At 45.3% G+C, this 15,543-nt stretch overlaps 1 protein-coding gene across 2 annotated transcripts in view; it reads right to left on the reverse strand.

Annotated features, from left to right (window-relative positions):
• Window positions 1-15,543, reverse strand: part of LOC310868229 (uncharacterized protein) — a 191,763-nt gene that overhangs the window by 94,371 nt on the left and 81,849 nt on the right. Inside the window, exons 5-6 of one of the 2 annotated variants that reach the window (XM_083778559.1) lie at window positions 13,829-14,104; window positions 12,912-13,032 (exon numbers count right to left, since the gene is read on the reverse strand). In XM_083778559.1, the coding sequence (XP_083634685.1) occupies window positions 12,912-13,032; window positions 13,829-14,104 (397 nt within the window). The remainder of the gene's footprint in view (window positions 1-12,911; window positions 13,033-13,828; window positions 14,105-15,543) is intronic. The other variant, XM_083778560.1, reaches the window with a different exon arrangement.

The following is a 15,543-nucleotide window of genomic DNA, read 5'->3' on the forward strand; positions in this document are numbered from 1 at the left end:
AATGGATGGTGTTCCACACACACATGCACACACGCACACACATGCACACATGCGTGTAAACGCACGCACGCAAACATATCCCGAGCGCAAATTACACATTAAGCCAATGGCAAGGTAAATCAAGCTGCTGTGCACGTGCACCTACACATCTTCTGCATATGCCCGTGCATGTGCACGTGACAAAAAACTAACTATGATGACTAACAAACTAAAGCTACGGTATATATACAAATTCGTCAACAAATAAAAAACGAAATGTTAGGGTTGGGACTAGATGAGATGAGATCCAGTAGAACTAAAAGACAGATCTATAAAAAAGCGTCGTGTTGGGAGCTTGTAGATCAGCTATTTTCAGCATGCAACCAAGTGTAAAATCTGCCATTACGACGGCATCAAGGCCTGCCAAAATGCTTTTTCGACGACAAGATCGAATCATATTTAGTCGCCCAAAACTAGACTCACACTAAAACATTTCAGGTGACTAAAATATGATGATTAAATTGTATTCAAAAGACCAAATGTTGCTGTCAACACTGGTGTGTGTGTGTGTGCACGTACGCGCGCTCGTGAAGACAGGCCCAGCTTACCTGTGGTGGAGTGCAGGCTCTCGAGGCTCCAGTATCGAGACAGGACCCCCCTCAGAGTGCCGTAAGTGCTCCCGTACCCTCCTCCGACCGCCATGCAGCCGCCCACCCCCCCGCAGAGCCCCCCGCCGTCCAGGAGCGCGTCCACGTCGCTCCCTCCTCCTCCTAAGCCCCCCATCATCATGGGCGTCCCTAAGAAAACGCCGCCGCCGCCACCGCCACCGCCGTCCGAGTCCGAGCTCGGGGAGAGCCCCGAGCTGCCGCTGCTCCCGCAGCTTCCCCCGGGCATGGCGCCGCCACGGCGGGGGGGCACGTGCCCCCCCCCCTCGGAGCAGCCGCCCCCCTGGGTACGCATCGCCGGGGCCAGGCGCTTGGGCGCAGACGCCGGCGCCAACAAAGTGGAAGTGGGTGGCGGAGGAGGAGGAGGAGGAGGAGGGCTGCGGGCGGAGGAGGAGGAGGAAGTTGGAGGAGGACGAGAGGAGGAGGAGGAGGAAGCGTCCGTGCAGGTGCTTTATGTCCCCCCCGCAGAGAGAGGAGACCTGCAGTGGGTGGGTGGGTAGGGGGGGGGGGGGAGGCTTGGTGGCGTCCGCTCCGAGACGATACCTGTACGGGCTCCGTCCGTCCGTCCGTCCGTCCGTCCGTTCGTTCGTCCTTCCGGGAAATTAGGCTGAGGTAAGCAGCGCCAGCTGTCAACTGATTCCTTTGCTTCCTCCTCGCCTTCCTTCCTTCCTTCCTTCCTGTGTTGCCCACGGTGCGACAGCACAGCTCTAGCGGGAACGGCTTCTCTCGCCAGCCAGGGCTCTACCTCTCTCTCTCCTCTCCTCTCCTCTACTGCTCTGCCTCTCTCTCTCCTCTCCTGCTCTGCCTCTGATATATCGTGCAACGCCTTCTCTCTCTCTCTCTCTCTGTCTGTCACTGTGTCTCTTGCTCTCTCTCGTCTCTCCCCTTTGCTCACTCATTGGCTCATTTCCTCATGCTCCCGTAACCCAGTGCGGTCTATCTCTCCGTCTCCCTTTCCCTCTCTCTCACACACACACACACACACACACACACACACACACACACACACACACACACACACACACAGCTACGGGGCTGACATCAGTGGGGGCCCTCTAAGGGGGGCTCCGCTGCCGTCTCGAGCGTGTCGCTCTGCCCACGAGCGCCAGCGTGGGTGTCTCTCTCTCTCTCTGACGCTGCGTGGTGCTGCAGTGTCATTAAAGTGGGCGCTGAAAGCAGCTCCCCACCGACCCCCCCCCCCCCCCCCCCCTCACTCGCTCGCTCCTTTTATATCCACAGCCATTCCACCTCCCATCACTGACAAGCCTGCATGCTTCTGATGACTAGTGCCGCTGGTATGGGTTGCATTTAACCCATTCTGACCTGAGATCAGATTCATACGAGGTTTCCGCCGGACACACACTGGTCTGATGAACCCATTCTGACCTGAGATCAGATTCTAAAAATGTCAGTCGCTCTTCGATTTTTCAAAAAATAGCAGACCTACAAGCTCGTATCGCGCCACTCGGTGGCGCGATATGAGCTTGTAGATCTGCTATTTGGTGCTATTTGGTGCCTGGTCAGAATGGGTTAAAGTGAGCATGGTGTAACGATTTTTGAATTACAGTTGTCGGGGTGCCAGTTAGGTCGACTCGGGGCCTTGACCTTAATACCAGTCTTGAGTTATCAAACCTATACGGCCGGGTCACACGAACAGTATCTGCATACATTTTGTACACATCTCATGAATCCTTGTGGAACAATACAATAATGTGTCTCAAATGAACCACTTTCATTTCCACACCAGTTAGGAACAGTTCACACTTCACAGTTCACACAAGAGATTACTGTATTTCTCTCGCGATTCTATATCGGTATATACTGTAGGCTACTGAGGTTTAGTTAACATAACATTCTTCGCTCGAGCATTCCAGAAACATCATTAAACTTTAAAAACACATGGAAGCTCATGCTTCCATGTGTTTTTAATGTTTAATGATGAGGGCCCAGGCAGAAATCCTTGATTCAGCTGTGTAGGCTGTGTTCAACAACAACACAGCCATGTTAGAAAAAGAACACTGATAGCTATGAGGTGACGAAAGCATGCAGAGCCGATGCAACCAGCAGATGCAGCACACGCGTACAGTTGTACACACACACACACACACACACACACACACACACACACACACACACACACACACACACACACACACACACACACACACACACACACACACACACACACACACACACACACACACACACACACACGCCACCCGCTGTATTTTCACCGCTTCTGTGTGTGGATGTGAACAAATGGGTGAGGCAATGACTTTATAAACTTTATGCTGAAAAATGCAGGGATAGTGAAATCAAGCGAGTCCTGCAGATTTTGCGCGGAAATGCGAGTAAATTACCACAGCATAATATGTGCCACTTAGCTGATTAATTATGCAATGAATTATGTGTTCGCATAATCACATTTTTCTGGAGGTTATAGATAATATGAGCAGTGTTTTGGACTTTATGGACTGAGTTTTGATATTGCTCTACTCTACTGTTATGTGAAGTCTCCGACTAATTCTGGAATGGATCAAGGAATGTTTTACAAACTGAAACCCTGCGTGAGTCAAAGACATCACCAGGTAAACGAATCAAACGATAGAAATAAAGTCATGTCTTGGGTGAACCACTACTTTAAGCAAATCACACAAACCTCTCGCTGTATTCTATCATTTCAGAATGGTGCTGCGCTGCAAACATATCCGATCTATTAGCTCACAATGCGTTGCGCGGCCAATTTACATCAGCCATGAGCCACCCGCCAATGAAGGTATGCACACTCATGTGTGCACATGCATGCACGCACGCGCGCGCACACACACACTCACACACACACAGACATTAAACCCATGCAGCATCCATATTCTATGAAAACTTCCAGAAAATATAGCAGATCTACAAACTCAGCAAAAGCAGAAAATACACAGAAAGGGTGCCATTTTGAAGATCCGTTTTACAATGGGGTAATACATAAATTGCCCTCGCTCTGCGCACAATCGTATTATGAAAGGCATATCGGCCCGTGTTGAACGCACACACATATGGCATACGGCGTTCCTGAATATTTTAGCATTGTGGGAGTGTCCATATGTTAATTATTTTCGCTTTGCGCAATTTGCTATTAAGCCCCTTGACCTAAAGACACTCAGCGCATAACTATTAGACGTGGGTCTGACCACCTCATAAACGCAAAAAGCACTGTTTGATTTTACACTTGAGCGGCTCTGGGAGGCTGCTGGAGTGTTGCCATGTCTGTTTATTATAAGCGGATTCTTTTTCTGTAAAGTTGCTTGTAAATATTGGTAGTTGTAGCCTACTAGTTGTGGTTGCTTTTCTTGTTTCTAAAGTGGTTATTTGGGCTTTTCTCCTAATGTTGTTTAAACCAGTGATCCTCACACAGCACATTCCCATGTCAAGGATCCCCAGATGAATGCATTTGCCCAACTAAGGACGGCTAATCCAAAAATTAAATAAAAAATTTCCAAGATTACTTTTGAAAATAGCAGATCTATACCAGCTCACAATGCATCACATTCATTCATTAAAACTATGAACTCTGACTGCAGGGGGATATATATAATGATCATTATAACAATGTGCAAGAACATATTTAAAAAGAAGGAAGAACTTTATATTTGTGGACAATCAAAATGTTTTTTTATTTTAATGTGGTGTCATTAAAATTAATCTGGATATGGCAGACTCACTATCTAGAAAATAAAAACATGGCACTTCATTTAAAATAGGTTACAGACCCCTGTTATATGCGCTTATTTTATAGACCTATTTACTTGTTTCTATGAGACATGGCAACAGCCTCTTTTTGCGTCTTTCTTTTGTAAAATGTTGAGATTAGAAACGGCCATAATTCTTTCATTTCTCAACCTTAAAAATAAATAAAAACTTTCATATGCTGTATCACACCCGATTCAAGTCTTCTTCAATAAAATGCTACGAGCGAAGACCATACCATCGGGGCCACAGGCACAGCATTAAGCAGCAGCATTCAACTCATTCCTTCATCATGACTTGAATGAAATAAAATATAATAATAAACGTTATTTTACTGGTGTTTTTCAATAGAAACAAATTATTTTGAGGCATAAAGGTGACAGCATGCAGTGCAATAGGAATAATTAACCCAAATGTGACAAAGTCTATGGTGCCAGCCTGAAGAAATGTAATACCACAATCCCCAAAGTGCGCATTCCGTATGTGACATCAGCTGACTGGTAAAGAGAATAGTACGGACATGTTGATTGGGTACGTCTCAAACACTCCTTAAACACACCCATGACTAATTCAAGGCCCTTTTGCGCAATCCACGGGGTGTCGAAAGCGCTTCTTAACATGCCCAAAATTGCAATATGACATACCACACGCCCCCAGCTCATAAGACTGTAATATGATTAGTAATATTATTTGAACTGCTTAATGGAGCCCAAAATGGTATGGAGGTCCGAGGGACTCCGGTCAACCTATATAGAGTTTAATAAGGGAAGCAAACATGTCCACGATGCATGAACTGTCCCAAAAGTCTAAATATGTGACAGAATAAAGTCACAAATGCATGCCGTGCCGCTGGTCATCTAATCACAGAGTACATACAGTACATACAGCATCTTTAAATAGCCCCTGTTCATACAGCACGGTCCCTTGTGTGTGTGTGTGTGTGTGTGTGTGTGTTTACACATATATGTAGAGCACCGAAATAAACTATTCATTCAGAGTGACCTTGGCAATGGCCTGGAAAACACAACCCAGAACACAGTGAAACAGTGAAGATCTGTTTTCCCACAACGTCAGGAAAGGAACACAGGGTCGAGACATGGGGGAGAGGATTCCTGACAGGCTGACCCTCGCCTCGCCGCAAACTGACGAGAGGGACACAGAATACTCAATACATCCCCAACGCCGATACTGAGAGAGACAGAGGGTGGGAGAGAGACATAAGTCACTTTCACACATGCACTGCAGTATATGGACGTTTTCCAAATGGGGCTGGATGTATGAACGCAACGTTCCAGCTAGACGGACAAGCAACTGACTTTATGTTGTGTCAGGACCCTTGACCTTGAGAAAATATATATGTTGACGTTTAGAAGATTTAGAACACTTTCCTGGAGGTCTTTATGTGTGTAATATGTGGTTTTAGATATTTTAGATTTCAGCAGTGAGCCCAGTGTCTCTGATGTCATGGACACTGGGCTCACTTACTTCCTGGACTACAGTACATGTTGTCTCACAGGCTGCGTCCGAATTCATTCCCTATGCCCCATATAGTGCACTACTTTGGGGTTCCGCCATTTTGTTATAGTGTCCGAATGTGTAGTGAGCATTTTTGCACCCTAACGTAGTGGACTGAAGTATCCCACAATGCACCGGGAATTGTAGGGAGCACCCGATGGTCACTACAAAAACGCAGCGAAACAAATCTGCCCCATAATGCATTGCGCAAGCTCGCTCTTGAGCGCACATGCACGCGTTTGCGCGCGTGCGCTGCTTCTGCATGCATGCGCTCATTGCGCTCGGAGCGCTCCAATTCAGAAGAACAGGCAGAAGTTGAACCAGCGAAAGAACTCAACACAAATGTACTTTTTAAACTTTCGTTTTCCCCTCTCTTTTCTTCCCTGGCGGATCTCGAAGCTACAGATCTCGAGACAAATGATCTGTGCATTTATTTGAAATTGTTTTATTTTATTTATAATAAATCTAGGCTATTACTAATCTGATTCATTGTCACCCAGGCCCAAAGGAAAGGAAAGGTACTATGTTTACCCAGGGTAACTGGACTAAGCCCAGCGCATGACGTTAGGAGAGGAATCAGTTGCTTGCTGTAGAATATATTTGTGAGATTCTTTATCACAAACGTAGGCTAAATACATGCATGTGAGACACATATTAATTGTGTCCGAATATGTTTTATTAATATTCATTCATTCCTGCCATGAAAAAATATGCTATCTAACATTATTTCATTGAATTGCGATAAATACATTAAAACTTCATTATGTAGGCAGTAATTTATTGGACTGCTGTTTCTGTTAACACCAAACGTCCGTATTGTGAGCAGAGCTTGTAGATCGGCTACTTTTGGTAATTCTTTACCAAAAGTACCCAAGTTAAAGTATACAAGCTCACAACACGGACGTTGTGCGTTGCTTACAGATCGGCTATTTTGCCGTATCCCCCCCGCCCCAGGATTAGCAGGGGTTCATGTGGTTAATATCAATCATGCTGCTGATATTTTCATATTGTCAAGGTGGGTGCACTGTTTTCATATTGCTGGATAATGGATATAATATTAATTTATTGATAATAATCATAGGCCTATGTTATTTTAAAATAACCTTTTTATCATAGACATATAGGCCTAAATGCCTGCAAACATATTTCCATTAACCTATTTTTTCTTTATTTAATTCATGAATACAAACTGTCCTTGCAGGGAGGTGACAGCCTGCAGTCACTTATTTGATACAGTCTGTTCATAGCGAAAATTCAGCAGCAGCGTTTTGACTGGTTTCTTGTAGTCAGTTGATTCTTCATATCCAAATGAGTGAAACGGCCGGGATGATTTGTTCATTTTTCAAACAGTTCTTTATGAGGCGATCTGAAAAAACCTAATGGGGATTTCATGCAAGTAGAACCCGCGGACCTACAGCGCCCTCTACCGATATTGACGTCAGAGTCGGTGCTCCCCAAACAGGGAGTATTGTCCGAAATCATCACCCACTAGAGTCTGGATCCCCGTATGGGGAGTAGGGAGTAGGGAACAACCCTACAGTCTCAGTAAGACAGCCCTCCCCTATCCACAAGGAGGAGCAGTGCACCAAAGCATTATGGGAATTGTAGTACTGTATGGCCCCTACAGTATGTGTGTGTGGAGTGGACTATGTACTGTAACAGTACATATAGTCCACACACACACACACACACACACGCATATAGGGCCCGGTTGAAGCTGTTTACACCCATATTTTGGGTGTAAACGGAATTTTCCAAACTTCCCATGTTAGTAGTCTACATTAGAATAAAGCATTCTAATGACATACTGTACAACAAGCTTTGGTCCTATGTACATAAGTCTGCATCCGAGCAGACTTGAGAAAGAGCGGCCCTCCACTAAATTCACAGACAAAAAAAGGATTACTGTGGGAAGTTTGGAAAATTCCTTTACACTCAAAATAGGGGTTTCAAACAGCTTAGTGAATCTGGCCGTGTGACTCGTACTAGACACGTGCGAGGCTACTTACTGGCAGCTACACACACGACTAATGAAAACGCAGGGAGTTCACGCTCGACTTCCTTGGCTCACTAGTACTGCGACACACACACACACACACATACACACACACACACACACACACACACGGCACACACACTGACTTGAGAGCTTCTTAACCCATTCTGACCTGAGATCAGATTCATACGAGGTTTCCACTGGACACACACTGGTCTGATTGACCCATTCTGACCTGAGATCAGATTAAAAAAATGTCAGTCGTTCTTCGATTGTTAAAAAATAGCAGACCTACAAGCTCGTATCGCGCCACTCGGTGGCGCGATATGAGCTTGTAGATCTGCTATTTTTCAATAGCTAAAGCACGACATGATGCCAACACCAAAATGGGTGCCCGTTCAGAATGAGTTAAGTGCACTGGCAAAAAAAACTCAAAGCTCACACTCGTATGATCAGATCTCACCTAAAAAGCGTTTCTGAAAAGGTGTCAGTCAGCCCTGCGAAAAGAGATGTCAGCGGCAGAGCGTTGCAACTCGGTCTCGCCTTCGACTCCCCTTTGACTGGAGAATGAGAAAGTTTCCAACTACAATCAAACTTCACGATGAGACTCGTCAAGCTGGTATAGCACGCGTATATATACACGTCGGCGGCTGCCTGAACTCAATGTTCTTTGAGTGGTTTGCTCCCACGCAGACAAAAAAACAGGCCTGTGGATGGTAAATGGTAAATGGTGCATTTATAAAGCGCCTTTATCCAAGGCGCTTTACAGAGATTGTGCATTACATTCACCCATTCACACACACATTCACACACCGATGGCAGCGGAAACCATGCAAGGTATACCAACTAGCACATCGGGAGCCATTAGGGGTTCAGTGTCTTGCTCAAGGACACTTCGACAGTAACTCTGGGGGAGCCCGGGTTCGAACTGGCAACCTTACGGTTTCCATCCAGGCACTCTACCCCTGAGCCGCCACCGCCGCCGCCGCCCTGGATGCCAGGGAAGTGTAGTGTAGATCAGGGGTTCTGCAGGGTTTAGCAGAGTGTAGAGAACCGAACAGAAGTGTAGTGTAGATCAGGGGTTCTCAACGTTTTTGGGCTGGGGACCCCCGGAAATGCTTTGGCCGTGTCTGCTAACACCAAAAGGGGTTCCCGCCCAAAATGGGTTTTAATAACAGAGAAGATATATCATAAATAAATACAGAAACCAGATATAATCATTAAGGAAAGTGTATGCATGCACCATCCACCCAATCTACAGTGTAGATTGGGTGGATGGTACGCATTGGTACGGGTTGACTGACTGACAAGCACACACCACACACCAGGAGATTCATTATGATGTCACCCCAAAGACAAATGGGGAAATCAGCGCAGCACAAATGACCGGGTTTAGGTTTGAAACAGCCACATATACCACATACCACACTGGTATCACACAAGTTGGATTTTAAACATTAGTATTGGCCTAAATAAACACAGTGGTCGAAGATGTACTATATTGCTTAAGTAGAAGTATCAGTACCACAATGTAGGAATACTCTGTTGTAAGTAAAAAGTACTGTATACAAAATGTACTTACGCAGAATGTTTGAAGTTTTCAAAATGAAATATTTTTGAAAATATAGTAGCCTATACTGTATATAGGGGCTGAAGTGGTTAATGAATGTTTTGTAATAATAATCAAAATCTACAAAAGTAATTTAGTTTTCTAATAATTGTAGTGGAGTAAAAGTATAATATTTGCCTCTTTGGTGTCAGTGGAGTATAGAAGTAAAAGTACTGAAATACTCAAAGCAAAGTAACAATTCCTCAAAAGTGTACTGAAGTACAGTACTTATACCGTAAATAAATGCACTTAGTTACTTTTACACCACTATAAATAACAATGACAATGTCGTACTCAAGGCAGCCCAAAGCGAGGACACCACATTGGCTTAACCCATTCCGACCTGAGATCAGATTCATACGAGGTTTCCACTGGGACACACACTGGTCTGATGAACCCATTCTGACCTGAGATCAGATTCTAAAAAATGTCAGTCGTTCTTTGATTTTTCAAAAAATAGCAGACCTACAAGCTCGTATCGCGCCACTCGGTGGCGCGATACGAGCTTGTAGATCTGCTATTTTTCAATAGCTAAAGCATAACATGATGCCAACGCCCGGTCAGAATGGCTTAACGGGGACTGACAAAGCTGTGATCCATCATCATTACAGAGGGATTTGAGCTTCAATGAAACTAACTGAGATAGATATTCTACCGTCGCTGATAAAGGATTACGGAATGGTAATAGAAAAATATGAGTGAGTCAAATGGGGTCACGTTACGCGGTGGACTGTATCGCTCTAATACCCCTGATAGCCGAGGGCCAGTGAGGTTTGCATTACACTTTAGTGTCTTCTAATTCATGTTGCAATTCAATTTGGTCCAAATGAATCGAATCACAACGGGAGACATCTGGACAAAGACTGCTGACCTCACTTTAAGACCTGGCAGTGTGCTGCCTCCATGTATGGAGGGTGTGTGTGTGTGTGTGCGTGCGTGCGTGCGTGTGCGTGCGTGGCTGCGTGCGTGCGTGCCAGGCATGTGTGCTAAAGTGCATGTGTGGTCCACTCCAGACACACTCTCTATCCATCTAGAGACCACAGCGCAGGTGTGGAGTGAGTCAGGGTTATAATGCAATTAATTCAGAACTCTTAACGCATGGCTGGCTGACTGTCCACTCACCACCTCCATACCCCAGGGATACTGACCACTTAAGCCCTATATATGTGTGTGTGTGTGTGTGTGTGTGTGTGTGTGTGTGTGTGTGTGTGTGTAGATACAGTAGATAGCCAATCCACAAGATGTTTTTTTTTTTTGCTCTTTTCGAGGTTTGTTTCTTTGTTTTTCAATTCTTTGAAATCTTTGGGCACCAATTATGACAATAATAATAATAATAATCCCAACATAGGGTCACCATAAAGAATGTGGTTACTTCAGGTACACTTTCTCTCACAATATCATCATCATCATAATAATAGCTTGCATTTACATGCATTTTGTGAAGGACACAACCACAAACAAACAAACAACTACATCTGCCTAAAATAATAGGTGTCTTAACTGTCTTTTCAAGGCAGCCATTAGAGCCTGATTAAGAAAATGGGCATAACAAAACCTATTTACTATTATACAAATTTTCTTCCATGGAACTCTCACAGATTTATTTTTTTCTGTCACATAATTCCCACATTATGCAGCCTTTTGTCCTGTAATTACACCAGACAGACACCCTCAGGGATACATGGCACGCAGCCTGGGAAAAGGCTGGGCTAGGAGGAGTAGGAGGCTGACAAAATGACAATGTGCTGCGCCCTGCAGGTTGAATGAGGAACTGCACTGTTGCTGTGCACTGCAGAGCCATAACAACAAGACGGTCAAGACCCAGGTAGTTCCTCCCAGAGCCATAGAGTAAGACAGAGTTACGACATTGAGGGGGCAGAAAACTGAGTGAATGATGATGATGAAATTAATCCTAATTTGTCGTTGGACTTTATTTCCAAATGTGCTGAAAAGCGTTGAATAATGGCTAAAACGCTCTCTGAATGTGCACGTCTGTGCAGGCAACACCACCACCACCAATGGCAAGGAATGTGACTCAGTTAATTCCAGTCGAGATCAGCAAAATGCAATTGGGCAGCTCAAGTTACAGTAGTCACTGAAGTGCGTGCACAGACAAGCTATAACCGGATCCTTTCTGTTTTACCTTTCAACTCTAACGTCATTCCATAGTCTACACATCTCAACAATAATAGGCCTACTTATTTGTAAACTTTTAAAGGGCCACTTCACCCCTTGTGCAACCAGATCTTATTTGAATGATGTTTAGGACACAAGAAACACTTTCCTGGGTGGGTTTTTTGTGTGTAATGTGTGTTTTGAGATATTTTAGTCATAATGCCATGATGTTGATGACCAAAAATGTGTCATGAAAATGTGGTCTCACTTCCTTCCTGGACTACAAGTCACAACTCCATAGAGCCCTCTCCACAAAGAGGGGCAGAGGCATTGCATTATGGTCATTGTAGGAATTCAGCAATCAAACCCTATAGTCAAACACTGACTTCATTATTCTTCTGTCCATAGGGTGCAAATTTCTAATTATAATACTTTTATCTACTACACATACTATTAACATTGAGTGACTGCAGTGTCTTCCAGTGGTGAAATATCCCTTTAAGAGTAGACATGAATCCAATAATGAACTTGCCAATCAGACGCCATGAAAAGATTAATGACAAAATGTGACAAATGTGTGGGATCCAGAACCGGAGGAACCAAATCCACCATTGAGGAACCAGGAATGCCTTACATTACATTTGGAACCGCTTCCGGAAACTGGTTTTTATCACATTATGGTTATGTGGGATATACAGTAAGTCTGCTATACAAATAACAATACCAGCGGTTCTCAAATGTTTTAATTTCAAAGACAACCATAAATGTTGAGTGTACAAATGGAACCAAAATGGACCCATTTGGTTCCATTTGTACACTCTCAGAGTTACAGACCATTAAGGAACCCCCTCTAGGAATCGTTAAAGGGAACATTAAGGAACTGGACCGTTAAGAGAGAATCGTTAAAATCCTAACGGATCCCATTCCGTTTATTTGTCCATAAACAGCCACGTGTCCCTTAGAAAGACACCGCTTAACGTAATAACAATAATGACGAGTCGTAACTGCCAGGTGCAGAAAGCTCTCGTTTATGAACATCATTCTACAGTACAATCAGTCTGTGTACCGCAGCCTCTGCCTCGGCTCACGGCTCCACGTTGCGGCGTTCAGACTCAGAGTATGGGGTTCTATGCCGTTCAGACTATGGGTTTTATGGGTAAGATTCCCATTGGCTTAGAGGCAGCCTAGAGTATAGAGACGATGCAACCAGTCACGAAAAAGTGTCTACTACGGACAGTACTAGAGGTAGTAGTGAATGTAGGCAAAAAGAGACAGCGAGGCGATTGGTACTCACAGAGGGAGGAGACGCGTCGCCTCCAGCCAAGGCAGTCCAGGCCAACGGGGGTGCTCTGGGAGAAGCACTGGACCTTGAGCGGCATCCCCACGAACCCCTCCATGGGCCCCAGGGTGACATCCTGCATGGGGAAGGGTGGGAGGGTTACAGAGCTGGGTGAGAAAAAATCATGCACTGTGCATTCTAGGCCCTTGTGGCAACCGGAACACTCGCCCGAAAAACACACTCGCCCCCCCCCCCTAGGGTTATGCATAGGTTTACTGAGGTTAGGTTTAGGAATAAGGTTACGTTCAGGCATAGTTTTATTGAGGTTACGATTAGGAATAAGGTTAGGTTCAGGCATAGTTTTACTGAGGTTACGTTTATGAATACCTGGTGGCGAGTGGCGAGTGCTCCGAGGTCGCCGTATTTTAGAGGGGCGAACGTGTTTTGGGGCGAGCGTTCTTCTATTCCTTTGTTTATGTGACTTTGTCCAAAGCGGTCGTAAAAAACACACTGATATTTCCTGGTCTGGTGTTTTAAGAAAAATAAATAAAAAATTAACTCAAAAACGGATAAAGATGAAAACATACATGTGTTATAAAACGGCACGGCACATTCCCGACGAAGAACATGAAGCGATAGGGCGGACATGCAGGCTGGAATGGAATGGAAGCGCTGAACGGAGGAAGCCAAGAAGAAGAAAAGGAGGAAGAAGCAGGAAGCTGAAGCGATGAAAGGGGTGAAAAAGTAAACGTGCTTCATGTCCTAGAAGACAAATAGATAAGAGGCCAAAGGAAGACTAAAAAGACGGTCTTTGAAGAGCAGCAGGACGGAGAATGAAGGACAGAGAAGGCAAGGCAGAGGAACTGGAGGAATGCCTCTGGCTGCTGCTGCTGCTGCTGTAGGCGCTCGCCGTGTCTCGGCGGCCATCTTACTTTGTCCAGGTCTTGGGGTGAGAGTGTGCTAAGCTGTCCCAGGCTGCTCCTCGCCGCCCGGCCCATCCGGCGCTCGTGTCGCTTCCTCTCTTCAAGACAAAGGTCGTCCGAGCAGCGGCGACGCACCGGGCCGCCCTTGCTCCTCCTCCCCGTGTCGGCGGCGGCCGTGTCGCACCGCGCTCTCGGCTCGCCGGGAGCCGGCGCCGTGGAGCTCGCCGCCGCGGCGTGATCCCTCGGCCTCCTCGTCCTCAATTGACTGCCACCATTTTGCGCATCCTTTTGAGTGCGACACAATTAGTCAGCGGGTTAGTAGTCAGACACAGGCACGTGCACACATAGGTTATAGAGCCCCTGCCCTTTTACCAGTCTGTAAAAAAAAACCTGCCCTGTCCAGACCATGAATGCAGCATGAAAGAAATGCAAATGCCCCTCATACCATACCCCGAAGGCATGCAGCATTTAGGAGAATTGCCCTTTTTCCGAAATCTCCTGAACTCGAACTTGAGCATTTTGCGTCTGCCTCGGTGTAGAAATCCAAGTCCTTACACCACATCTTCAGTAGCTAAAGAGTGCAGGGTCGCTCCCAGAGAGAACATGAATCTGATCTACAAGCTTGTGAGCTTGTAGATCTTAGCTCCTACTGTAGCTATTTTCGCAATTTATTGGCAAAAGTGCCCTTTTAACCCATTCTGACCGGGCACCCATTTTGGTGTTGGCATCATGTTATGCTTTAGCTATTGAAAAATAGCAGATCTACAAGCTCATATCGCGCCACCGAGTGGCGCGATACGAGCTTGTAGGTCTGCTAATTTTTGAAAAATCGAAGAACGACTGACATTTTTAGAATCTGATCTCAGGTCAGAATGGTTTAAGGAATTTCAGCCCCTGCCTCTCTAACATTCTCTGCACATCCCTGCATGCTCAGGCAATCAACTGTCTCGTAATTGCTCTCGTAATCGAATGGAGTGAAATGGTGTCTCCCCTGAACGCAGTGCATTACCGTGTGTGTGTTTACATGACATGGCATGATAGAGGGGAGGTCACACGCTGAATGAATAGAAGCTGATTCACTGCTCGACAATTATTAATATCTCTGCTGTCGGAAAGAAACAACCTAACTCCAAAATTAGACCTTTTTTCAGGAAATGAAGAATTACAGCCTCATCAAAGTTGTTGTTGTGACTTTATATATGGTCAATTACTTGCATGAGAGGGGGAGTTAGTTGCTCTAGCAGACAGTTTGAGAGTCCAATGGAGTTAAGAGGCACTTTTTACTACTTTAGACAGACATAAAGGGTGTTCAATAGCACTGATTTATGCAACAACAAAAAATCAAAAGATTAAAAAAATGGAGTTAGGTGGTTTCCTCCCGACAGCAACGATATACAGTATTGTTATCAAACGACACGTGTGAAATGACAGGAGGGTAGAATGATTATTAGACAGGTCACGCAGTGTACAAAACACCTGCCAAGCGTTTGTGATTGCTGAGATATAGCTCCCATTGACTTCCTGCGTCCCAAAACATAAAAACCTTTTACATGTTCCCTTTCATTCTCTAGCCTGGCATTGCCAGACTGCTGGCAATGCCAGGCTATACTTTCATCCTAGAGGCAGGGATACCGGAGGCAGCCACTAGGGGGGAGGCAAGTCAGTGCGTTTAAACTGCACTCTGGTTCAACAACACTGGTTCGAGAGCTGGTGTGGAAGTGGAA

This window comes from Protomyctophum parallelum (genome assembly GCF_964188405.1).
Source record: "Protomyctophum parallelum genome assembly, chromosome: 12".
In the NCBI taxonomy this organism is placed as follows: domain Eukaryota; kingdom Metazoa; phylum Chordata; class Actinopteri; order Myctophiformes; family Myctophidae; genus Protomyctophum; species Protomyctophum parallelum.